This window comes from Ambystoma mexicanum, chromosome 3q (assembly GCF_040938575.1).
Source record: "Ambystoma mexicanum isolate Mex_15411 chromosome 3q, UKY_AmexF1_1, whole genome shotgun sequence".
Lineage (NCBI taxonomy): Eukaryota > Metazoa > Chordata > Amphibia > Caudata > Ambystomatidae > Ambystoma > Ambystoma mexicanum.
The window spans coordinates 747,822,056-747,849,610 of NC_090926.1; the positions used below are offsets into that span (position 1 = coordinate 747,822,056).

Sequence of the window (27,555 nt, forward strand, 5' to 3'; positions counted from 1 at the left end):
CTGTAAATCAAAGCAAAATGAGAGGCCACTGAAGGGACTATGGCACCTGATGCTGTAACAAGCATTGTCAACACTGACTGCCTTAAGGAATAGCTCTGTCCTCCCCAGCGCATATATGCTTGTTTTACCAGTGATTTCAATGGCGCATCCGTTCCTTGAGCTGGTGGAAACCACAAGTTAGCGGTTCAACACCTCATTGAACATTCACCTTGAGCTTGGTCTATGTCATCTGGAGAAGGGACTCCTCTACGCCTGGACATCGTTGTTAGGGAGAATTCTCTCTTTAGGCTGAATTTCCTAACCTAGTGAGTCCCCCAGCAGCTTTGCTGGATTTCTGGAGTTTGTATTTTTCTCCTGCCAAGAGTGAGACTCTTTTTCTCCCATTCTTGGACATGATTTATGGTGTTCCTTTGACTGTTAATGTGTTTGATGGGCTATGGGGTCCTTTACTCCATAGGGTCTCATGTGTTTTTACTATGGGTGTTACACAGCACCCTCCGTGCAGTGACACAGGGGTGTCATAGTGACACCCCACCATAGACTTTATACCCTGGGACTGACTACTGTCTCCCTGGGCATGTAAAGTCACCATTGCCTTTACTAGTCCCAAATTATTAACAGAAACCAGCACGTCTCTGTCCCCCCTGATCGAGTTTTGGCTGGTGGCAGTGGATACTACTTTTTATATTCGACCGCAAATATTTCCCTATGGGAGTTTCCCATTGTTCGAGGCTACCAACTTTAATTATTTAATGCTCATAGCCTCGAACATACCGCTGGTTTATTTATTTAATATCAATTCGCCGGTTGGTATTTTTTGCCAGGACTCGATTCTAAAATGGCGTTTGTGTTCTCTTCTGTGACTCCAACCCAAGGCGAGCCCTTTGTTAAACTTTTTGGCGGGCTTCTCCACAGAAGCCTCCAAAAGTGGTGCCACTCTGTCTGGGTACCACAGGGGGTGTGGGAGGGGGTTTAGGCACCATGGACTGAGTTACGTTGGTAACTCAAGTCGCACTCTTGTGTGATTGGCCCAATGTTTGATTGACAGCTAGGCTGAGTGAATGGGGGTATGCTGCATAAAAGCAGGGCTTTGGGGACTGGAACTTCAGAAGTCGCCACAGGACCTGAGAATCCGACGAGGGAGAAGCTGAGCCGACCTACCACGACGACACCACCGGTGGAGCCCTGCGGAACCGACTCACCACTTCCCGACGACAGAGAAGATCTCCCGGCTGGAGAGGCTTCTTCCCCTGACTGGTGGGCACAACCAGTTTACCTTCTTCTCTTTGCACCCCAGACCGGTGTGTGGTCAAACTGCCCGTGCCAAGCACCCCGGCAGCCGGATAGCCACTTACCAATGGACCGCGAATCACCGGACCGCTCCTTGTACCTGAGAAACTCTGCGGCTGGTTTCTTCCCTGGCAGTGCAACGGACTCCGGTCTTCCTCCCCGACGAGATCCTCTCTTCCTCGGACGAAGCACCGACTTGCATCCGCTGCCAGGAACAACTGCCCACGCTGGAGTGCTCTCACCACTTTAAGGTACCGTGTCTGCCAGGCCTCCCTTTCTAAAGATTGCTACAAGGTAATAATAACCCCTTAACCTTCTGGACTGGGCTGGCCGCCTTGACCCTCTAACGGGTCCCTTTCTTTGGTCCAACTCCTTTTTGAACCGTTACAAGACTTTTGTGCCCTGCAACCGTGTGACCTTGGACACATTTCGTTTTGATCCTCTTAAAGCGGATCCGGCCTACTGACTCTGAATTCACGGTGTTACTTTGCCTTCCTCTCTTGTTGTGTTCGTGAAAAAGTGTTGGGATCGGTTTCAATTTATTCTCTGCTTTTCGCTCCCTTTTTAAAACGAATTATTAGAGTGCCATCTACGTTAAGTGCTCACTGCTGTCTGAAAATAAGTGGGGCTTTACTTAAGACTTGTCTAATATTCTTTTAAGGGAGTGTATATCTTTTAGTGACCATGTTTTTGAATTGCTTACTATTAGTGCCTGTGTGTTTTTATAGATGTGGTTTTAAATAAATAATTATATCTCTTTTACACCAAGCCCTGGTCAGTGTTTACTTGTTCTATTGTGTTCTCTTGACCTATTGTGAATACTCTGTACACTGCCTAACTCTTCTTGAGGGAAGTCTGACTGCTCACCCACAGCTACCAAGTGAATCTGTGTGGTACAGACTGCTACCAAGTGGGTTTACTGCCAAACACCTGTAGTCCTAAATCTTTTGCAGTGGTCCCAGAGGGAACTGCACAGGTTTCTGCCTAACAATCGCGCAATGTCCAGTGCTGTGCAAACACACTGTGGACCTTCTTTGAGGGACACCTGACTTCATGGCTCTGCTGTGGATGTTCACCCCCAGGTGGAGGGGCCTGGCTGGGGCTGAAGTTCTTTGTCCTGTTGGTGCCTGCATTTCCTTGCTTGGTCATCAAGCTTGCTTCACCAAGCTGCTACGTCATTTTGGTCTTTTCTCATTATGGAAGTCCTTCATCAGTAAAAAGCCTGAAGTCCAGAACCAGGTGGCCTCCAGAGCCAAGACGTCGCATACAGAGACCGAAACCGCAGACTTGCTAGACCAAGCTAACTGGAAAAAAGCCACCTATGCATCCACAAACCCTAAAGCCCAAGCACCACAACCAACAGAGAGTACAGTCATCCCCAAGGGTGTAGGCTTACCTGCAGTCAACTATTTTGGTCACGATTCGAGGAAACTGGTGGCATCCCTATTTTTTTTGTTAGCCCTTTTTTGTTGTCGATTGTTTGTTATGATATGATATGATTGGTTAGGGGCGTGGCTTGAGCAGCCATGGAGTAGGACGTGCTTCTTGGCAGCTCCTAGGGGATCAGACAATGATTTTTTGAAAACTACCCTTAAAATCGCCTAATTTGGCCCAGGACTGGTTGTATGTGAAGGGGAAGATGTGCGCCACACTCGGTGCATAAATCGAGTGAACCGCAGGCTTAATTCGGGAAGATTGCACCGACGAAGACGGCCGCTGCTGGACACTTTTTGTTTTGTTGCTCAAAATGGCCGACCACAAAGGAATCGAAACTGCAGCGGCACACTGGAACTGGCAGAAAACATGAGGGAGCTGTAATGCGGAGCTCCCGCGGCGGCGATCTGAGCGGCTACATTGTGTCATGGCAGCCGCGAAGCAGACCGCACTGAGTGCGTGCCGCCTCTAAAGTTAGAAGCCCGGGGACAGAAGTGGAGGAGATGGTGAGAGGAGCTGACTGGTAGTGCTGGGACGCAGTTCACTCGCAGCAGGAGCCCTGCAGTGGGCTGCGGGCGGTGCGAGCTTGGGTCCACTGAGAGCTGGTGCGGGGCGCGCGTGTTGGAATATTCTGCGCGGCCCTGCTGCAATCTACGGGCCGCGCTGACATGGATGCGAGTTATGCTTGCCCGGCTTTGCTCAGCAAGCGACGGACTGTGTGTTGGACGGCGGCACACGAAGCATCGCAACGGCCGAGAAGAGAGGACGAGCATACCCGGCGGGATGGGATCTGGGATGCACACGGGGCACGCACCATGCTGGAAACGAGTGAGGCTTCAGACGCAGTGAAATAGACGTTTTATACGCACAGAGACCTCGTATGAAGGAGGTCGCACAGCAGGAATAACTAACTGCGTGGCATCTGGAGTCAGGCGGGTGCAGATTAAAAAAGGGTGGCCTGCGAAACACGTTAGAACTCCCTACATATAGGAGGGCACTGCCCAACCTGAGTTCAAGCTCAACAAGCGCAGGCTACTGAAGGGGATCACTTAAGACATTTGCCTTGTGGGCGGCACGAGCTGAAAGTAAGCAGCACACCTGATACACTCGAGTTTGGACAATTTCGGGAGCACGAGAGAGGCCCCAAGATGGCGGCAAGAGGGGTGGTGACCAAGAATAAGAACAAGCAGGCCACAATTGACATATTTGCCAAAACACAACAATCTCCTGTGGTCAGCACGCCCAAAGACCTTACAACAGCGGCGGAGGGTGCGGCAGCGACTGAAAACCATCACATATTGGCGGCCATCACGGAGCTTAAAGATTCATGGGGGACAGCTCTGTCGGATCTGCGCACTTCCCTAGAGGCCAAAATAGACGCAGTGGGCATAGAAGTTACCCGGCTGCGGCAAGATGTTAGGGGGCATGAGAACGGACGGGCAGTCTGGAGATTGCAGTGAAGGCCAACACGGAAACCAGCACCGACCACGCAAAAGAGATTCACGTTCTTAAACAACAAGTGGCCAACCTGGAGTCTCGTGAGGAGGAGGCGGAAGGGCGAGCGAGAAGGAATAATATCCGCGCGATAGGCCTGCCGGAGGGAGAGGAAGGACAGGACCCGACATACTATGTAGAAAGCCTACTCTTACAAGAAATTGGGGCTGAAAAACCTTCGCAGGGATTTGCTGTGGAGCGAGCACACAGGGCACTTATGCGGAAGCCACGGCCGGGGGCCTCTCTCCGAGCAATAATAGCCAAAATATTGAATTATAAGGATTGCAAGAAGATACTGGAATACTTCCGAAAAGGTGGGACTATTGAAAGGGCCTCAAGCACTGTCACGGCGTACCCAGACTATACGATGTTGGTTCAAAGGCAGCAGTACTGCTTTGTGGCGATCAAAAGAAGGCTGCGCGTGGCGGGGATGAAATATATGCTCTTGTATCCTGCCAAATTGAAGGTGGTGCATAAGGGTAAAATGTTTTTCTTTGACACTCCGGAACAAGCAACGACATGGCTGGATCTGCAAGGTTACCCGGAACGAGATACGGAGGCGGCCCCAGATGGACACGATAAGCGACTGAGATACTGTATGGGTATTGCTAGGGTGTAAAGGGAGCACTTTCGGGCCACAGCCGGGCGAGGCTGCTATTTTGTTGGAGCGCTGCGGAATGCAATGGGTTTTAAGGACTGGAATATAGCAACATGCATATGGGTGCACATTGTGTAGCGATGGGAAGTTAACCTGAAAGGACAATAGGAGCGGCAGGGCGAAAGCACCCTTTCCCCCCCAATTGTAGTTGTAGTAGTAGTAGGTTAGCCACTAGGGCGGCCTCACCCTGCGGAACTACAAGTACAGGCGAGAGCCAGAAAGTGCTAGATGCAGGGGAGCCTGAGATCCAGGGATGGAGCTGGGCAACAGTTGAGGTGTGTGTTGTTGGGGAAGGGACGGGAGGGGGAGGGGGAGTCTTTGGACAGGGGGAGTTTGGGGTGTTCGAGTCTAAACATGAGCCTTTGTGGGAGAACTAGAATCAGGAATCTGTTTGTTGTGGGGGGGAGGGCTGATTGGACGGGGGAAGGGCAACTATCGATGAACCATGGGGGACCTTAAGATATTAACGTGGAATGTTAGAGGGCTCAACAGTTATTTGAAGCGGAATAAGGTCATGCTGTATTTGAAGAGATCGAAGATAGATGTCGCTCTGCTACAGGAGACGTATCTGACGCGAGAGAAAGTGCAATTGGTGGGGAGGGAATGGAGGGGGACTGTGGTAGGTTCATCGTACTCTGCCTATGCGAGGGGAGTACTGGTCTGGGTGGCGCCGCATGTCCCATTTAAGTTGATTTAGGAAGTTGTGGAAGCGGATGGGAGGTTGGTTATATTGAGGGGGCTGATAGAGAACAAAGAAGTATGCATTGTGAATACATACGCCCCTAACCAAAACACGACGGCATATTTTATGACGTTGTGTACCAAACTCAGTGTGTGTGTGGGTGGTGCGATGATCTGGGGCGGGGATTTTAATTGTGTACTGAATCCTAGGGTGGACAGGTCGGATGATAGGACGGACAGGCCCAACCCAGCGGCTAAAGCATTGCAGACGCTGCTGGCGGACTTTGGCTTGGTAGACGTGTGGAGAGTAAAACACCCTGATGAGAGGCAATACTCGCACTATTCGGCGCTGCATCAACTGCATACGAGGCTTGATTATATCTTTGCCACTCCGGACGTAGTCGCAGAGAGTTTCTATATAGATTACAAAGCGAGAGTCCTCTCGGATCACTCGCCCCTGGTCCTCGGGTGGCAGTATTGCCCACCGAGGCCACGGATACCGACGTAGCGCCTCTGGGCAGAAGCGCTTAAAGATCCATTCTTTAGAGAGGACATAAGAGAGGAGATTATTGCCTACTTCGAGGTGAATACTGGTAGTGTAAAGTCTGCAGGTACTTTATGGGAGGCTTTTAAGGTTGTGATACGGGGGGTCGCCATTGCGAAGTCGAAGGGATTGCTGGGTGGAGTTCTAGCTGATCTACAAAAAGCTGAGATCGAGCTGGAAAGAGTGTTAGAAGGGGGCGGGGCTGATATGGAGGTAGTACTCAAATTACAGCAGCAGTGCACGGAATACTGGGATAGGCTCTGTAACCTCAATTATAAAAAGTATATAGAGAGGCAGCATGCAGGAGGAGATCAAACGGGCCGGCTTCTGGCGTGGTTGTACAAGAGCGAAACCCCTAGATCCCCGATTCGGATTGTAACCAATGAAGAGGGCGAGACGGTAGATACCCAAGAAGGTGTAAATAGGGTATTTGCGGAATACTATAAGGTGTTATATGAGGATGAAGAGGGGGCAGCCAGGAGGAGATAAATGAAATACTAGAAGATATAGGCCTGCCCAAAATCAGTGACGAGGAGAGAGAAGAGCTGGATGCACCGATTACTTTGGAGGAACTGAAAGAGGTTGTAAGGCAGTTACCCACTAGCAAGGCTCCAGGAGCAGACGGGTTCCCTAGTAAATTTTATAAAGTGTATGGGGAGGAGGTGCTCCCCCCATGCTAGAAATGCTCAACGAGGCGTTTGAGGTGGGACGGTTGCCGGAGTCACTCAGGGAGGCGATCATAATACCGCTCCCCAAGCCCAATAAACCGGGACACAGTTGTGGCTCCTACAGGCCCTTGTCGATGCTGAACCAGGACAGTAAGATATTGACAGCTGTCCTGGCAAAAAGAATGCAGAGAGTAATCGGCAAGTTAATTGACCCAGATCAAACGGGCTATGTCCCGAGCAGGAACATAACTCACAATCATAGACGACTTCATTGAGTGGTCGAATGGGGGTGCAGCAATGACGGCGAATCAGCGATTGTGGCATTGGACGCTGTTAAAGCGTTCGACTCTGTTAAGTGGGCGTGGTTGTTGGCGGCCCTAGGAGGATATGGAATGGGGCCATGTTATATTAAATGGGCTAAGATGCTATACAATGAACCGTTGGCCAGAGTTCGAACAGGTTCAGTGGTGTCTGAGAGATGGCAGCTTGGCAGAGGCACTAGGCAGGGGTGCCCCTGGTCCCCGATGCTTTACATTTTAGCCCTGGAGCCCTTAGCAATATACCTCAGGCAACAATATGACCCGATCGGTATTGAGGTGGGAGGGGAACGACACCTTATATCCTTGTATGCAGATGATTTGTTACTATATCTGAAATACCCGGAAGAAAATCTTCAATATGTTTTGGAGAGGTATGCCAGGCTGTCCGGTATAGCGGTGAACCCCCAGAAATCTAGCATATTCCCGCTGGGTAGCTATGTGGGAATTCCGGTAGAAAGGTTGCCGGTGTTGCAGATTTCCGTGGGCCGCGAGATCTTTCCGCTACCTTGGGATAGATGTGTATCACACGACGGAAGAAGAACATAAGCGCAATACTGAAATAGCCATTGGGAAAATCGTGAAATGCATGAGGTTCTGGGAAAGGTTGCCCTTAGCGATGATGGGCCGAAGTGCTATGCTTAAAATGGTGGTCTTGCCTAGGCTTTTGCATTATTTTAACAATATTCCATACATGATATCTAAGAAGTTTTTGTTAAGCTGAATAGTATGTGCAGGGATTTTTTGTGGCATGGTACCCAGAATAGAGTTGCATTATGGAAGCTAAAGAAGTTCTAGCGGCGCAACTGCAATATGTAGCTAAGTGGCTCTCTGATGAAGAGACCCCTGAACACAGGTTGTTTGGGAGGGTCTGTACTCCTTTTTACTTGCGGGAAATGATCTGGGTGGCTAGCTCAGAAATGAGGGAGCGCCCTAGAATGATGTTGTTGGGGTGGAATATGTGGCGTTGAGCTTGCCGAATGATGGGGGACCCTTTCCCGTGTGTTCCGCAGATACCGTTGGTCGCATTGGCAAAGGGAGACAGGCAGCTGAGGGTAATTATTAGGACCTATTGGGAATCAGTGGGACTAGTCACGTTGGGAGACATTTGGCAAGGCGGGACTATTAAGGATTTTAAAGGACTTGGGGAAGAGGCGGGATTACACATAGGCCAATATGTCACTTATCATTGAATAGTGCAGAAGATTAGAAGTATGTGGCCTGAAACTATCTTGACGGAGGAACCGGATGCTACGGTTGGGACAATTTATGATATATCGGAGGGTGGGCATGAGGTCTCTAGATTGTATGAGATGCTGATGACTAAGGTTGGGAAGGACCTGGCGCATTTGAGATTAGAATGGGAAACAGAGATGGGAGCCCCAATGGAAGATGGGATGTGGGAATGCGCTTTGGGATATCATAAGAAGGTGTCAAGAAACGCTGGGTTCAAACAAATACAGCTATATATAACGCACAGGGCATACATGACCCCTCTGAGGATATCGAAGTTCCAAAATGTTGGGCGCCAGGCGTGCCCTAAGTGTGATGAGGAGAATGCCGACATGATACACATGTTCTGGGCGTGCCCGGTAATTGAATGCTACTGGGGCGAAGTGGCACATAAGCTAGCAGGGAAGGGGGTTACGCTCATAATAGACTCGGCCTGGGCCTGTTTGCTGGGAGGGTATCCCAGGGCGCGGAAACTTAAACATGTGGGGAAATTGAAAGATTTGGCATATGTGCTTGTGAAACGAAGGATTGCCATGGGATGGAAGGAGTGCCATAAGCCACAAGTGGAAGTCTGGTGGAAAGACCTACAAAAATGGGCGGAGGCTGAAACAATGGTGTGGCAAGATGCTAGTAATATGAGTGGGGATGAAGAAATGGGCTCTCTCATGACATGGAAACTATTGATAGCTGAAATGTTCGGAGTAGTATCGGATCCAGCTGAATCTGAGGGCAGCGATACCCTGCCACACGGAGCAGATACTGAATGCGAAGAACAAACAGGCTCAGAAGGGGGGGTGGGCCTGGGAGTGCAGTGTTTATGTTGTTAAATGTGCTTAATCGAATTACAATAAGTTCCACTGCTTGTTTGGTTGTTTTGTTGTTTGGTTTGAATAAAATAATAAACATTTGTAAAAAAAAAAAAAATATGATATGATTGGTTATTAACATGCTTTATACCCAGAGGTTTCCAAGCGTGGACCCGGGGATTGACCCGTGTTGCTCTGTGTCGTCTTGCTTCCAAGGCGAGCAAGTTGCCCCTGAGCTATCCTCCCGAGACAAGTTAAAGCCAAGCCAATGTGACATAAAAGCCCCCTCCCCGTAAGTTATGCTTTGCCCTTCCCTCTTTGGAACCTGGGTGCAGGAATCATGTCCTGTCTATGCCTCTCTAGACACTTGGGATAGTCAGCTCAAGGAAAAACTGTAAGCATCATCTTACTAATTGAGTATTGTATTGAGCCCATTAATCCCTATGGGACAACTTTGACAACTCTTTTTAACTCCCCCTAAGTCACCCAAAACAAGACAATTGGCGAATAATTCTTTAGGGTTGGACTTCCTGAGATAGTTTTACCTTGTACTGGTTTGCCTCAAAAGTATAAGGCTTTTAGTATAACCTGACATCTTTCCCTCCACTTTAGCCTGTGTAACAGTGTATTGTGGGAATGACAGATTTGATCTAAAGTGTGGTTGGTGTCTTGTTATAATAAGACATGCATTACTTACCGTAATAGCATTTCTGATGATTCTATCTGCTTAGATTCACATGCTGTGCATATGGTTCAACATCTAGTGGTAACCGCAGAGTATTTCATCTTCTCTTTCGAGGATTGAAAGGGGACGTCGGCATAGGCGTGTCTGCAACACTATCCTTAACGTGACGTGTAGTGTACTAAGGAATCTTCACGCACCGAGGTACCTGCGATTGTATTTTATTTCTGCCGTGAGGGAGTCTTATGACTATCGTGAGCGAGTACAGAAAGAGTGAAGTAGTAAGACGTCTATGTTCCTTCCATCCGAGCGGGGAGGAAGGGTTGGCGCACGTGAATCTATGCAGATACAATCATCAGAAATGCTATTACGGCAAGTAATGCATGTCTTCTGATGCTTGTTAATCTGCTTAGAATCACATGCGGTGCATAGACTAGCGAGCAGTACCCAGGTTGGAAGGTGGGACGTGAGAAGCAACAGTAGTGAAAAGATGTCCTTGCCACACCTGAGAATCAGACCTAGAGTGAGTGTCTAGGCAATAGTGTTTTGGAAAAGTGTGTACAGAATTCCAGGTTGCCGCTTTGCAAATGGACTCGAGAGGAACATTTGCAATGAATGCTATGGAAGCACCCATGCCTCGAGTAGAGTGGCTTGAAGGGCAGTTCTCTCTTGGCAAGTTTGTAGCAGAGTGTGATGCAGTTGACAATCCATTTAGAGATAGTGGATTTAGAAACAGGGTCCCCTTCTCTACCAGCTGCCACTGAAACGAAAAACTGGTTTGTTTTCCTTAGTGGTTTAGGTCTTTCCAGATAGTACATGACTGCCCTGCGCACATCTAGTGTGTGTAGGCTCTTTTCTGCCACGTTGGTAGCGTTCTGGAAGAATGTAGGTAGTTCTATAGATGCTTCATATGGAACTTTGAAATTAATTTAGGCTCAAACCTTGGGTGAACTACCTTATCTCTAAATTGTGACAAAAGGGTCTAGAATAGAAAGGGCCTGTAGTTCATATGGAAGTGACTGCCACTAGGAAGGCTGCCTTGTAAGTGAGTGATTTTAGGCTTGCTTTGTGCCTAGGTTCAAAGGGAGACCCCACAAGTCTGGTTAACACCACATTAAGGTCCCATCCGGGAGCCGGGTTGGAAATGGGAGGATACGTTCTCCTAACCCCTTCCATAAAAGCTTTAATCACTGGGATCTTCCACCAAGACACTTTCTGCTGGGACGTAGTGTAGGCTGAAAGTGCAGCTAGGTGAACCTTTAGGGAATTGAATACAAGACCTGGGTCCAGCAGGTGAGTCAGGTAAAACACAATATGTGTAGGGGAACATTCAATGGGATTAATGTCCTTGGTATTACACCATATGACAACGTGTCTCCATTTACTGGAGCAGCAATGTCTGGTGTTAGGTTTCCTTACCTCTCTGAGTATATCCATGCATCTATGAGGAAGCTGGAGATGCCCAAACTCGGAGCCAGGCAGCTAAGTCGAGAGTTTGCAGGCATAGATGGAGCTTTTCCCCCCTGTCCTGAGAAAACAGGCAAGGCAGCTTCATTGGAGGAAATAGACATTTCCATCACATGGGAGAACCAGGGTTGGCGTGCCCATAATGGGGCCACCAAAATCATGGTCACTGGTTCCTGGTGCATCTTGTGCACAATCTTGTTGAGTAGGGGATTTGGGGGGAAAAGCGTAAACAAATCTCTTACCATGTTATCCAGAGACTGTTCCCCTTGGATTGGCTCCGATGGTACCTGGAGGCGTAATCTGGGTATTGTGAGTTCTCGAGAGTTGCAAACAAGTCGATCTCTGGCAAACCCTATTCTGCGAAAACATTGGAGACAATGTCTTTGTGTAGTCGCCATTCATACCCTAATGGCAGTGGGAAATCTCAGCTGTGCAGTGTTAGGCAGAATTGCAGGCAGTACCCACTGAGACCACTACACACAATTAGGACTACAGGTGTTAGCCAAACCAACCTTTGATATAATTCTGTACCACACAGTTTTTGGTAGCGAGCCGAGCAGACAGGCGTATCTCAAGAGTGAATGTGAGCAGTACAAGTAGTTACACAGAGGACTTTCAATCAAAGTAGTTCAAGTAAACACTTATACTCAAGGTTTCTTGGTAAAAACACTTAGTAATGTATTACACAATCATTTAGGAAATGTTTCACTAGAAGAAGGCAACTTAATATTATAAACCAATACACTTCAATACAAAATCCTAAGGTTTTGAGACAGTTTGAGCTCCCCAGAAATAAGAGCCAAATGGCAGTTCAGTTACTTAGAAAGGAGCAAAAGGCCCAAGTTAAGTAAAATAGATCATATATACTTTTTAGACAGTGCAAATAGTTTCAGTTCACCAGAAGAGTTCAATTCAAGTCAATAGGCCATGCCAAAGTCAATGGGCTAAAGTTCTGTATAGGAAAGAGCAGTTCTGGTATCAAACAGTAAAGTCTTTGCAAAAGTTCTTTGAAGTAATTTAGGCGAAAAAGAATCATATGTCGGGTCACAAGCCGATTAGGCCTGCAAGTTGGAAAAGTTTCACAATCGTGTTGGCACAGTACCATAGTATGAAAAACAAAATGCAGCTGAAGACTTTGATTCCTGGCAGGTCCTGCAGGTCTCACTGTTCCTGAGCCTCAGTTGTGGGGACAAGAGGGAGAACGGCTGGGGACTCCTGCACTGCACGGGATCGTCAAAAAAACAAACAAGGTGGAGTCACTTCAGTTCCAGTAGCTGTAGATTCAAGAACACAAACTGGTGTCCCTCTCCCTGGTTAATCCTAACCAGCCTTGAGAATGGTATCCAGATGTCTAATGCGTTGATTGGTCCCACTTACTCAAAGGAAGAAGCCGTCCTTGAAGGAACTTCTCTGTCGAATGGAGTTTGGTAATTCGGACCTGCAGCAGGGCTTCACCGGGCAAACCAACGGTCCAGGAGTTGCAGCAGTCGTCCTCCTCCAGCTCGTCTTCGGTTCTTTCGTTCCAGTGGTTGACTCTGCTTTCCAGTCCTGGAGACTCGCCTTTTAAACAGTTTTCTCCCTTTCATTCCAGCTTAGCTGTCACTCACCCAGCACGGTGGCTGTCCTTGCCAGACAGTCAGCCAGCCAATCACGCCAGAGTGCATTTGGGTCTCCTAGGAGACTAAGCACAGGGATTTTCGGGCACCCCCCTCACTTCCTGCCACACCAGACACTCAGACGCCAGAGGCGGCCTTCAGTCCTGAAGCCCACCAAAGGCACACGAACAAAGGGACCAAACCTGGTTTGGCACGCAGAGACAAACACTAGAAGGACCTTTCCAAAAGGAAAGAGTGAAAAATGAAGACCGGGACCCGTTTAAACAAAGGGGCTTAAGGCACCATCTTGAAAAACATGGCTCACGCGATTTTTAGCTACCGGTGTTCACAGTCGGGAAAGATCATGGTAGTTTGTTGTAAAACCACTACCACCAGCCTTTTCAATAGGAAAGGGTAGCATTTGACTGCTACATGAGTATTTAGACACAGGGGATACTATGTAACCCTCCAGCACTCCATTGTAAGATGGTGTGTGCTGGGTCTCGGAATTTGGAAAGACTAGTAAAGTCAATTTCACTTTACATTCTCTGGGAAACAGTAGTTTATCCCAGAGAAGGCATTTAAACCTGTGGGAAGTCTAAAAGACATCCCTGTGTCACTGCACTGAGGCTGCTGTGTGACACACATGAAAAGATGATGCCTATGGAGTTATCTAAAACTCCATAATCAAAGAACACAAATGTAAAACGCACATCAAAATACATGAAAGAGTGGGAAAAAAGGCTCACACTCTCTCCAGGTAAGAAAATCAAGTCCTCAAAAATCCAGCAAAGTTGCTGGGGGTCTCTAAGGTGAAGGGAATTGGCACATTTATGAGAATTCTCCCTAACAAGCATGTCTGCCAGAAGATTGAGTTACCCTGGAACGTGTTGAGACAATAGAAACATCTTGTGTTTGAGATCCCACTTCCAAATGTGCTGAGATAGTTTGGACAGCCAAGGAGAATGAGTGCCCCCCCTGCTTGTTCAGGTAGTACATGACTGTGGTGCTGTCTGTGAGGTCCAGTGCTGTCTTTCCCTGTAGCTGCATCTGAAAGGCTTTCAGTGCTTTGAACACTGCTAGTAGCTCCAACAAGTTTATGTGGTTGGAAGCTACTGCTGGGGGCCAAACCCTGTGCGTCGGCTGTTGAAGAAGGTGAGCCCCGCACCCCGTGAGTGCTGCATCTGTCGTGAGAGTGGCTTCTACTGAAGGGGTGGTGAAGGTTTTCCCCTTAAAGAGGTTTTCCCTCGACCACCACCTCAAAGAGAGAACAAGGGCTACCGGACAACCACTAGATCGTCCCATATTCCGCTGGACTGGCACCATTGGCTGTTTAGCCACTCTTGCATGGGGCGCATGCGCAAAAGTGCATGAGGAACCAAGTAAATGCAGGACGCCATCATACCTAGCAGTCGCATGGCCTTGCGCAACATCACCTCGCGACCGGCTACATACTGAGGGATTTGAAACAGCATGTTTTGAACCCTCTCGTTGGAGGGGAAGACAAGCCCGTCTTCTATCTGAATAAGAGCCCCTAGAAACTGCTTGACTTGACTGGGGTTGAGGCTGGATTTCTTCTGGTTTATGGAGAATCCCAGACTGAATAAAAAGTTGAGTATTTGCTACGCATGTTTCGTAGGAGTCCCCTGTTATGAGCCAGTCGTCGAGGTTAGGATACATTTGGAAAGACTAGTAAAGTCAATTTCATGTCCAATGTTGCCATGTAATCCCCTTCATGAGAAGACTAATTACTTCTTGCAGCGTCACCATACAGAACGTTTGGGGTTTGACAAACTTGTTTGCTGGGCGCAAGTCTAGCACAGGACGCACGGTTAGATCCTTTCTGGGTACACAGAAATACCCTTGTTTACCTGTAGAACGGGGACGACTTTGATGGTGCCCTTTTCTTGCAGGATCTTGACCTCTTGTAGCAGGATCTGGAGGTGTCCTGGTGTCAGGCACTGCGATCTTGTGGGTCTGTACCGAGGTGGCCGGCTGAACTCTATACAGTACCCGTGGGTGACGGTCTTGAGCACCCACTGGTCCGATGTGATCCCCTCCCATGCATGCAGGAAAGATGTTAATCGTCCCCCAACCAGGGAAGCATTGGGGGGGGACCCAGACTGGAGAGTAATTTTTGACCAGAGACCGGGGAGCCTCTAGGGGTGGTGTTGCGACCCCTTCCCTTTCCCCGACATTGTCCTCTGGGAGGGTAAGTAGTGGGGGTGTTAGAACCTTGTCCCGAAGACCAATTGTTCCCTGAGCCATACTGATTATGGGGGGGGTACGTTGATAGGATTGGCCGCGAAAGGAGCGGCGAGAACTTCCCCCCTCTTTGAAAAGGTCTTTGGGTAATTTGGCTCATGGACTTGAGTGTCTCAGGTTCGTTTTTGGCTGTCTCCAGTGCCTCATCCACCTCTCTTCCAAACAGATTGGAATCTTCCACGGGTTTGTTAATCAATGAGGCCAGAGTCTCAGGTTTAAACCCAGAATTTCTCAGCCAGGCATGGCGCTTTAACAGGGTACCTTGTGCCAGGGAGCAACGAGATGTTTCAGCAGCATCCAAGGTATTCTTGAGAATGTTGTAATTAACTTGTTTGCCCTCCGCTACGATTGCAAGTAGGCTGATGCACACTGGTTCTGCGACCTCCTGCAGACCCTCTTGCAGTAGGTTCCACTGGACATCTGAATAACTAGCCAATAGGGTGGCATTATAATATGGAGTAAGCTGCATCAGTGGCGATTCTTTTCCCCAGAGCATATAACCTTTTGCACTCTTTTAAAGTCTGGTGGTGACTCGCCTGTAGACGAGGGCACCCCTGCCCTTTTCCTCATATTCATGACCACCAGAGAGTCTGGTGTAGCATGACCTCCGATATATAGGGGATCGGTTGGGGAGGGTCGAAATAGTTTCTCCACTCTGCGATTAACAGATCTTGTCTGAGAGGGTGTTAATAAAGAGGGGGCTATGCGCCTCTTGATGGAATTGAGAAGGCGAATAGCTTAGCTAGCCGGCGGCTTCACTTTTAAAATGTCCTCCACAAAATCTGAGACTATAACAGCCTCCTGTGTGGCTATCTGGAAGTGCTCTGCCGCCTTCCTGAGAATGGCCATGAACGCCATTTGGTTGTCCACAGGAGAGGCTTGACGCACAGGGGGAGACGATGTAGAGTCAAGGCCAATAGCATCCTGGTCCAGCGTTGGAGTCGGTGATAGCCATGGTGTGTTCTCACCAACAGGTTGGTCATCTCCCCAATTCGGGGTGTGATCACGAGGATCATCGAAAAGATCATCCCCCTGTGTGTAAGGGTCCTGTTCATAAGGGTTCTGTGCCTAAGGGTCAGGAGGAGCCTCTCTTCTTCTGAAAGATCGAAGACCTCCTCATGGAGAGGGTGGAGGTCCTCTGGTATTTAGTTACTGTGGGTACAACATAAGGGATCTCTTCACAAGGCCTTTTTGGGGTAAACCATTCTGAAAAATCTACCCATTTTTCTAGCCTGTTCATACACCCCTCACATTTCTCCCTAGTCCATTTAGATGATCTAGAAGTGTCTAAAGGGGAAAGGAATCCTCTAGATGATCCTGTAGTCTACAACGTTAAGCTTTTTCACTGAGTCTTAGACAAAGACTGGGGACTCTCTGTAAAGTCCTGTCGCTCTTTAGGGCGTTCTGGCATCTCTTTCGACGTACTTTTAGGCCTATCCCTCCCTTCCGGGCGTTCGGATGCGTCTTTCGACGTATCCTTGCGTTTACCAGCCGCCGAGACAAGCTTTGCGAGGCTTTCGCTGATGCTCAGCGTTACTGGATGTTGTTTAGGCGGAGAGGGCGGCTGCGTCAAAACTTTCGGCGCCAGCAGAGTTTTCTTAAGCGTCGGCGCACTCTTAGAAGGCGCGTCGATGTGGGATTTGGTGCTGGCGCCCTTAGTTACAGAATGCCCGCCCGTAACCGCTGACGCGGTTGCGGGGAGGGCTGCCGATCCTGCGAATCAGCGGGTGTTGCCGAGGAACCCGACGCACCCATTGTCGCCTTTGACCGCTTCGACTGAGAGACCGAAGCGGTACCGGGGTGGTGTGTTTAGTCCCATTTGATGTGGGTATGTCCTCGTCGCCGGGGTGTAACCTCCCAATAGCATGACATGCATCGTGCCCATCGGGGCTGAGGACGGATGGCTTGGAGCGAGTATGTTCGGTTGTCAGGTCAATGGCATCCATGTTGGAACAATGGTCATCGCTATGGGCCTCATCGCTTTTGGCAGCTGTGGCGGCGGGGGAGCTACCTTTGGCCTGCGACATTGAATGGCCACCCACCATTTTACATGATGCTCCTTTATGGTCTTAAGACGCAGGAGCTTACAGTGCCGACAGGACGCTTCAGCGTGGTTGAGGGGCAGACACTTATTGCACCCAGGGTGCTTTTCTTTCCAGGGAAATGTTCCCTTACAGGAAGGGCAACATTTAAATGAAGTCCTGTCCATAGCGCAGGGAAACAGAAGCAACGACAATACCAAAGGGGCAAATAGAGGGGAGAAGGAAAGACATTCTTAAAAGAAAGGAACCTCCTAGGCCGGTCAGAAGGCCCGGCCATGCGGGAACGCCAGCAGTCGAAGTCTGTTCTGTCTTCGGAGGTGGGTCAGTAATCTTCAAAGAGGGGACGAAAGTTGTTATAAATGACCAAAGGTCAGGATTTTTACAAATTGTAATTTTTGATAGAGCTCCACATCAGATGACCAGTTAGCTGGGCGGAAAAACACAATCTGAGGGACTTCGACGCGTGATGATTTCTTGGTACACTACACGTTACGTTAGGGATAGTGTTACAGACACGACTATGCCGACGTCCCCTTTCGATCTTCGAAAGACAAGATGCAATACTGTGTGGTTACCACTAGATGTTCGGATTATATGCACAGCATGCAATTCTAAGCAGATTAACAAGCATCAGAAATATGAATATTTTGTATACCTGCTTACTGAGTGGACAATCTATTGCTTGAAAACCATTGTGTATGTGAATTGTACTTTACAACAGTCTCCTCCCCTCCTCAATCTAAGCTTTATTTCTCAGTCAAGATACCAATGAGAGTTTGGTTAAACTTTTATAAAACCATGCAGGTCCACTAAAGTTGGTCTCCCAGAACCCTATATTATTAATGGTTCGGCAAAACGCTCGAAGCATGTGGGAATGAGGCAAACAATTTCATAGTTTTCATAGTTTTACTTACGTTGCTGGTCAACTCATGCACAGTACCATCCTTTGGCATATTATACTCTTTATCTGGATCATTCTGAAAGGGAAGCGGAAAAGGGAAGTCATGTAGTGTACCGCTGGAGCATCAAAGCACTGATGAGCACAGGGGGATAACCAAGGCAGACATGCATTCAACACATGCTGACTGATGCACATAAATACACAGGTAGTGAGGAAAAAACACACACATCAATGTACAAGTTTCAATACAGACAGGTAGGGAGGCAAACACACACACACGTGCGTATGGACAAGTTTCAGTTTTGTCTATTTCTCTGTCCTGTTGCAACAAACCTTAATATAATGCCATAGAATATAACAACAATCAAGAAGGCAGAATGGTGATATATCGGCTCCTTTGAGAGGGGCCGTGGCCCATTCCACGCCACCAACCGTGGGGACATTCTTGACATCCTGTTGGCCTGAACACAGCAATTTGACAACCGTCTGTGGGTAGAATCTGATCCTTGTTCCTCCGAGTCCAGCTGTAGGTAATCCTGCTAAAGGAAACGCTGAAGATTTCGACCCACATATCAGCACTTATGTGAAACATAATATGCCCCCACTGCTGATGCGTTAAAAGTTTGATTTTCCCAGTTTCGGACCCACTCTAATTGCATAGTTCCCAGGCGGCTTTGTTTCTAGTCAGATACTGTACACTTCATGGAGGGGAGGAAAGACTGAGGTTGAAAGTCCTCAACTACACCTATGGCAAAAGTCCCTGAAAGATTTTCTACCCTCTCCTGCCCGCCCACCCCCCATTTATTTACCAACCTTTTACCCAGATGAGAACTAATTAGCAAAGCAAGTCTGAAGGGTAAAGGTACACAAAATAAACTGCTGCCTGTGCGAGTAACCTGGGGTCAGTAAGTTATGCTGGTTCCACTAGTTGGAAGCAGTGCTAGGTGAGAAAATCCTTTTTGGTTCTCTTTGCCTAACTTTGGTTACCCAATAGTATTATTACTAGCTTTTTGATGTACTGCTATCATTAAAAGTTTGATGTTCCCAGTTATGCATAATCCTTTATCTAGGCTGTAGTAGGCAGCCTGTGCTAAGTTCTGTGTGGTACCCCTGGACCATGACTGTTAATTATTACTATGCAGCCTTGTCTAGGGTCTTTTCGTACCATGCTTGAAGTTTATACGTATTGTTTCGACTGTCTTATATGCATATGTATATAAGACTGTTGTAGAATTTAGATGCGTGAATAGGGATAGACTATGTTCAATACAGCCAGGAAGGCTACCATAGTCCAAGATATATTTTAGTTAGATAGTCTCTAAGCTGATAAGTGCATATTACACACCAAAGAGTGAAACATAGCACCACAGTTAAGCATTGTACACCCTATGCAGGAGTGTAACCAAAAGATTTATAAAATACCTAACATATCAGGGAAAGTCTAAGAAAATCCAGGGCGTGGTGGAGAACTTTTTGGGGACAAAATTGAAGAAAGTGCAGGCCTCTAATAATCCCAGCGCATCAGCCCATACACCCTATTTGTGTCACCACCTGCATAAGGATCCTGCCCCCTGCAGTACAATGCAGTGAAACATTCTGCAGTTAAACAGCAGCGGTGGGGGGATACCTTCTCAGTTAGCAGTTTCGGGGAAGACCTGTAACTCTAGCCCCCTAAAGATAAGGAGTGGGAGTAGAGCACTGTGCTTGCAAGATCATGCTATGTGATTGCTGATACATAAAATAAATCAAGCCATTACTGTCAGGAAATTGAGCTAGATGTTGGTCTGAGGAGTAAGAGGTACCACCCCGGAGGGTGCCATCTCATTAGAACAGCACTGTGACTTCAAGAACTAAGTGAATGAAACTATGAAAGAAGATATGACACACACCTGACCAAAACTAAAGAAAAACAATCGCTAAAAACCTTAGTAAAGGCTGAGGAGGACTTGGGAAATCAGTATAGGAGAACCTGTGTATGAGTAGCATAGGATCTGAAGTGGGGGTCGGGGTTGTGCAGTTTTTTCAAAACCATGTTTCCGGGGGAGGTGAACGACTAACTCAATTGGATTGTATGCATCGGTTAGGTCTGCTGCATGTGGGGCTGCAGTCTTTCCCTAAATACGGAATTAGGAAATGCCATATCAACACCTTGAAGGAAAATATTGTGCTGGCATCCTGCAGAAAGGGCACAATGGACAAACACTTCACATATTCCAGTACACAACACTCTGGCAGAAGCATCAAGCATTTTGCCCAATCACAGATGAGCAATATAAATGGACATTCGGTCTGCTCTTGAAGTGGGATGCAAAGAAAATGTAACACTATGGTACAGGCCGCCTCTCTACTAGGAATAGACATCCACACAACCCCTGACCATCATAACTTGGAACATTGGAGGACGACGGTCCGCCGCCCCATTCAAAAAGATCCTGGAGAAGGTTATACAGATAACAAAACCTTGACATCCCAAACTATATCCTAAACTACTATATCCCATGCCCTATTTTTCAGCAATGCTTCTGTGTCACTAAAACCTACCTTCTACAAGGATTGCATCCTTAGTAACGCCATCATGAAACAATTCTCTTGATCCACACCTTACCTCCCAGCTATATGTTTCTACTGCAATGTCCGTGGACACCGCCGGAATGTCTGCAAATCCAACATGGGGGCGTTTCCAAAAACCTGACGCACTTCACGCTGACGTATTTGCGAACATCACAGGGCTGTCTCCGAACATCCAGACAGTTCGCAGACTTCGGGATAAAAACCACGTTTTTTGGCTTCTTACAGCCATATCCCATCCCATCCTCATCACCCCTTACCTTCGCAGAGATTGTTTAATAAGTCTGACAAGTGCAATGTTGCTTTTTAAAATATTTTTCTACCGCAATGTCCCCGGTCACCGCCGGAATGTCTGAGAATCGGACATGGCGGGTGTTTCCAAAAATCTGACACTCTTCACACTTTTCACCATCCAATCAGGGGGCACGTCTGATGTCCGCGGACATCACGTCGCCTTCTAGGCAAATCCACCACTCCTGGCCAAATATGGTGAAAATCCGTCCAGCGGTTTGGGCTTTCCATTATGTCTATGGAAAAAAAAAAAAAAAATCGGAAACCCCATATAACTTTGCCGCACCTTGACGAAACCCCACCAAAAACTTGCCAAGAAAATTCAGAGCGGGCTATATACATTTTTGACAACATTTGGTGAGGATTCGTCCAGGGGGAGCAAAGTTATAAGCCACCCAAAAAGTGCTCTTCCTATGGGTTTATCAACTAGCGCAGGCCGTGTAATATATATGGGATACATTACTCACTGTAATCGTATTTTTGATGCTGGTATTTGCTTAGATTCACATGCTATGAAGACGCCGACATCTAGTGGAAGCTGCAGAGTATTAGAGTTGTTGTTTTTGAAACTCGAAAAGGGGCGTTGACAGGGCATGCCAGTAATACTATCCCTAGTGTAACATCCACTGTACCCATGATCTTTCAAGTGTCGAGGTCCCTCAGATTCTTTTGTTTCTGACATGAGGTAGCATGAAGTGTAGCAGGAGTACAGGTGTATCAAAGCAGATATGTATCAGATAAAGCTCATATAAAGCATCCATGCACCTTCTCTCCAAGGGGAGGAAGGGTGGGTGCATGTGAATCTAAGCAGATACAAGCATCCAAAATACGATTACAGTGAGTAATGTATCCCTTCTGAGGCTTGTGTTACATCACATGCTATGCATAGATTAGCGAGCAGTGTTTGGAGAAGGTGGGGGGTTGTGAGAAGGGCCAGCGGCAAATAGATGTTTTAGAACTGCTTGTCCCACCTCTGTATCTGCTTTGGAATGAGTGTGAATGCAGTAATGCTGAGTGAAAGTATGTTCTGACCTCCATGTAGCTACTTTGCAAATGGTGTCGAACAGGACATTTGCGATAAAAGCCAAAGTTGCGCCTGTACCCCTTGTGGAGTGAGCTCTTGGTGTAAAAGGCAGTGTTTTGCTTGATAATGAGAAACAGAGCTTGTGGGATGTCGCAACCCACTAGTCCAAGCCCTGCAACATTACTGTGCATTGCTTGCAGCAGAAACATCATAATGGCCGCCGGAAAGCATGCTGCTCGCTAAAAATCACCAGAAAGTGCGCAGTAAAAATCTGAAAAATAGGCCGCCATCCACTTTTGCCTACGTCAGTGGTAACACAGGAGACCACTGCCAAAACCCATCACTTGGCTACCCACAGAGCAAAATCATCGCAAGAGAAACACAGAGCTGTTTTCAAAATCAGTTTTTATTGGTTGTCAAATGTGCAAAAATCATGGCTCACAAACCACCCAAAAGACCCCAACCTCCTTGTGGGGTGTTAAACATCATTCTACTCCAAGAATCCACATAAATACACTATCCACAGAAGTACACTTATCAGAGGAAAATCCACATCTGTCAAAAATGGGTGTAGTACCGTTACTCACCTCTGTCAGAAGCCGGCGATTTAAAACCTATCATGTGTAAAGTTGAACATTGAACTCAAACTATGCCAAAGAAGAAATTTCCATCAAAATGCCACATAAGAGTGCCACACATTGATTTCATGTTGAAAAAGGACTGGAAGTAAAGATGGGTCGCTTATTTTAAATTTATAAATGTATTTTTTTCACAAGGAACTATGTTACAATTGACCAGAAGGTAACCTGATTCAGTTAAAACTTCCATGAGGCCTTCTTCCCCTGAGAAACTCGCACCCTGTTCATTCCCACCAAAAGGAGGATTTCGCATTGGCATGTTAATCAGAAGGGATGGGGAAGGGGAGGAGATTTCCTGTGCTGTCCTGAGCAAGAAACAATGGGTTCTTGGACTGAATAGGAATGCTAATTCGGGTGTGAATGACCACAACTGCTCTGGCTGGAAGGCAATCCATGTGACCCTCTGGCTCAGCCCAGCTCTAGAGGCGGGCCAGACTGAAAATGTGGATTGAAGTGGAAGTAAATGTATGTTTTATAAAAATGCTTATAGCAAAGTGTACTGAAATGGCATAAATATGAAACTTAGAGATTGTTAAAATGGAAAATTCACTCACAGTTTAAGACTTAGCTGGAGTCTGTGCGATGTTCTGATATTTAGCCCATGGGCATTGAGGCGCTGTTACTTGCAATAACTTAGTTACATGGTACAGGCATGGTAGCGATTGTTGACACATTATGAATACAACATGACATACTGTTATTATAGATGTTGCATTTGGTTATATAATACAACAAACATGAGTTATTCATATTGTAGCTATGGTGTTTATGTTAGGAACATGAAAAATTACAGGAATGTGCCCGGATGGGATGTGCATGCATGTATAAAAATTGGTGCAGAACTAACATTGAGAAACCCACCAAAAGGGCAACAAAGTTGTCATTTATGAACCATAGCTCGTAGGAAAATGAGAGTTGGACAGAAATGTACCTTAGGTAATCTGTCATGTAATTATGTATTATGAACAACTTGTGTATCTTGGAAATATGTTTTTTGGGGGAAATAGATTTCCTAAGTAAAAGCAAAGGGGAAGGGATTTCCTTTGGGCCATAAACACAGCGTCACTCTGACACATATGACACACTGCTCCTGTCTCAAATCAGGAGAGGGGGAAATTCTCTGACCTATCAGATCCTTAGAGGGTTGGGCATAGATAATGTAACGCTCACCTGATTCTCGCAGAGGCGCCGGTCTTGACTGGGCGACTACCGTATCTTCAAAGGTGATGTGCAGCACCCGGTTGGCTCTTTGGGCTGGACCTCTGTGCCCTGTATGCCTGACGTGCAGAGTAAGATGTCTGCAGATAGAAAATACGGGGTTAATGAACTGGGGTTATTGGGGTGTCCCTATCTCTTTCCTCTTCTCCTCTCCTGTAGACCCCCACAGGTTAACGCTCTCACCTTAGGTAAGTGAATGCCGAGCTCTCCATCTGCCTCGGGGCAGGGTGCTGTAACCAGTTTCTTCACCGGATAGGTAGCGCAGGCCTCTTGACTTCAGAGGACTGCTGTCCGTCGTTTACTGCACGAACGGTAAGTTTCGAGTAACTCAAATGTCTTTAAAGTCTTTAATAATGATGTCTCTTGTTTTGCAGGGTTCCGGCGATGGCGGATGACGGGCTGAAGTGCCTTGAAGATGGAGCCCGTGTGATGAATAGAAGCGCCTGGAAGCACGTAAGTAAGCGCTTGTTGCCAGCTTCACAATGCGCTCTAACTGTCTTTTTATTTTGCAGGTACAAGTTCGGAGCGGCTGCAGGGTGCCGGGATACCCACTGGGTTAGATGTGGAAAGGAGTAATGGCACGTGAGTATTAAAGTTCCCCAATGTCTTTAAATGCACCTTGTTTTGTCTTTCAGATGCGGGATGCAGCGCCGACGGCCTCCGGAGCGTGCGAAGAGTTGGTAAGCTTTTGTCTTTCAGATGCCGGAATACAGTGTGAAGACCTCCGGAGCGCACGAAGAGTAGGTAAGCCTTTGCCTTTCAGATGCCGGAATGCTAACCTGTTCTTTCTTGTCTTTATAGGTGTTGCTGAAGACTGGATTCAGGATGGTAAGCCTTTTTCCTTAGGCCCAGGATCAGATGCAGAAGACACGATGAGCGTTCTGCTGCAGAGGATGCAGAATAACGCAAAGCAAGATTCATCCACCGGGTGTGATTTAAATAGCCTCCTGTAGTGCTTAGGTGTCTCCTTCCACAGCCACGCCTAAGTAAGAAAAGAGTTCCTGGTAAGAAAAAGTTCCTGCCTTCCAGAAGAGTTCCAGTGTTCTGCATCTAGGGAGTGGCTCCAGCCCCACCCAACAGGAAAAGTAGTTCCAAACAGAAGAGGATCAGAGGCTCAACTGGCAGGCAAGTAAGCAGCATGGTCTGCTGCAGGTAAGCCCACCCAAGCATTATGAGCCCGGCGCTTCCAGCGCTGGGACTGGGCATATTTATGAGCCTGGTGCCACTGGCGCCAGGACTGGGTCCAAAAGGTCCCCATTGGGACTGGTTGGCACTCGGAACCTGGGTTATGGATCTGCTTCCAAGGGAGTTGGGAAAACCCTGACCTTTTGGAAGCAGAGATCATGACAGTACCCCCCCTCAAGGCCCCTCCCAAACCGGGCTTCTCCGGGGGATTTGGCTTGTCAGGAAATGTTCGGTGAAATCTTTTGATTAGGCGAGGAGCGTGGACATATTCAGCAGGTTCCCAGGATCTCTCTTGGGGGCCGTAGCCTTTCCAGTCAATTAGGTAGAATAGTTTAGATTTGGAGATCTTGGAGTCCAGAATGCTTTTGACTTCAAACTCGAGTTCTCCATCAACTAGGATAGGTTTTGGAGATTTGGTTAGTCGGGTGTGAGGTTGCACGGGTTTTAATAGAGAGACGTGGAAGACCGGATGTATCTTCATGTGCGGGGGCAAGTCCAACTTGACCGCTACTGGGTTTACTATGGTAGTGATGGAATAGGGACCAAGGTATCTTGGGTTGAATGTGCGTGGCCCTTTTAGAGATAGATATTTGGTGGATAACCAGACTTGATCCCCTACTTGATAGTGAGGGGCTTCCTTCCGATGTTGATCTGCTCCTTTCTTGTATTGTTCTTTAGCCCTTTGAAGGTGAGAAACAGCTTCCTTAAAGGCTTGGGTGATTGTAGAATGCAGGTAGTCTACTGCTGGTGTTTCAAGATCTTGGAGGGGATCCAACTCCGAGGTTCGAGGGTGACTGCCGTACAAAAGAAAAAACGGGGTTTTCCCAGTTCCCGAATGGACAGAGTTATTGTAGGCATACTCGGCTATCCAAAGGATATCTTTCCAAGTTTTTTCAGTTTGTTGCAGCATGCAGCGTAAATACTGTTCCAGAGTTTGATTGGTCCTCTCGGTTTGTCCGTCGGTCTGAGGGTGGTGACTGGTCGATAGTCTCACATCAATTTGAGCCGACCGACAGCAACTTCGCCAAAAATGAGAAATAAATTGACTACCTCGATCCGAAATTAGAACCGAAGGAAAACCGTGCAGTCGGACGATGTTTTCGAGAAATTCTCGGGCCAGAGTTGCTGCTGTTGGCAAGCCTTTGAGCGGAATGAAATGCGCCATCTTGGAGAATAAGTCCACGATTACTAGAATCGTATTGTATCCGGAGCATGGAGGTAGATCGGTGATGAAGTCCATAGAAAGCGTATGCCAAGGGCGAGGTGGGATGTCAATAGGGCGTAAGAGGCCTGCTGGTCTTTCCTTTTGACTCTTGTTTTGGGCGCATACTCCACAGGACATTATAAAGTCTCTGATATCTTTTTTCCAAGACGGCCACCAGAAGTAGCGCTTGATCTTTTCTGAGGTCTTGGCTATACCGGGATGACCTTCCATTAAAGAGTCGTGATAACAAGAGATTACTTTTTTCTGTAAATCTGTGCTGGGTAGGTATAATCGTTCTTGGAAATACAATAAGTTGTCCTTTACTGCAAAGTCCTTTCCCTGCAGATGCCAATTCTGTATGTCTGCTGGAGTTACAAGTTGCCTGGCTTTATCCTTAACTTCCTCTATGGATTCTGTGGCGATTACACCCAGAATTCTTTGTTCGGGAATGATTGGTACAGGTTTAGGGTTGATCAAGTGTTCTTCCACTCCCATCCGAGAAAGGGCATCGGCTTTACCGTTTTTTGTACCAGGTCGATAGGTAATTATGAAGTCAAACTCGGCAAAGAATAATGTCCAACGGAGTTGTCTAGAGGATTGGGCTTTTGCGGTTTTCAAATATTGCAGGTTTCGGTGATCCGTAATCACAGTAACGGTGTGTCGGGCCCCCAGCAGATAATGCCGCCAAGCCTTAAAGGCAGACTTGATAGCCAGAAGTTCCTTGTCAGTAATCGTGTAATTGACTTCAGGAGGCGAGAATTTGCGGGACCAAAATGCCACGGGATGCAACTGATTGGTTACCGGGTCCTTTTGTGATAGAACTGCCCCCATGGCAAGGCTTGAAGCATCAGTTTCCACGATGTAGGGGAGTTCGGGGCGAGGGTGTTTTAAGATTGGTGCAGAGATAAATTTAGTCTTCAAATCCTGGAAAGCTTGTTCCGCCTCGGTAGACCATTCAAAACGTTTGTTTTTCTTTAACAAGGCAGTGATGGGCTGGACTATTCGAGAGAACTCGGGGATAAACCTGCGGTAAAAGTTAGCGAAGCCTAACATGCTTTGCACACCTTTTACGGAAGATGGTGATGGCCATTTGAGAACTGCATCGACCTTCTTTGAATCCATACGCACTCCGCCAGGCGATAATATGAATCCCAAGAATTCAACTTCAGTCACGTTGAAAACACATTTTTCCAACTTAGCGAAAAGTTTGTGTTGACGCAATCTTTCGAGGACCATTTTCACGTGTTTCCGATGTTCAGATTCCGATGAAGAATAAACGAGAATGTCGTCGATGTAAACAACAACACACACATCTATGAGCTCTCTGAGGACATCGTTCATAAAATATTG

The 27,555-nt window shown here is 47.4% G+C and overlaps 1 protein-coding gene across 9 annotated transcripts in view; it reads right to left on the reverse strand.

The window, feature by feature from the left end:
• Positions 1 to 27,555, reverse strand: part of EXOC7 (exocyst complex component 7) — a 704,768-nt gene that overhangs the window by 306,950 nt on the left and 370,263 nt on the right. For all 9 annotated transcript variants that reach the window (XM_069654713.1, XM_069654709.1, XM_069654707.1 and 6 more), the window contains one exon: positions 18,091 to 18,153. In XM_069654713.1, coding sequence (XP_069510814.1) covers positions 18,091 to 18,153 — 63 coding nt within the window. The remainder of the gene's footprint in view (positions 1 to 18,090; positions 18,154 to 27,555) is intronic.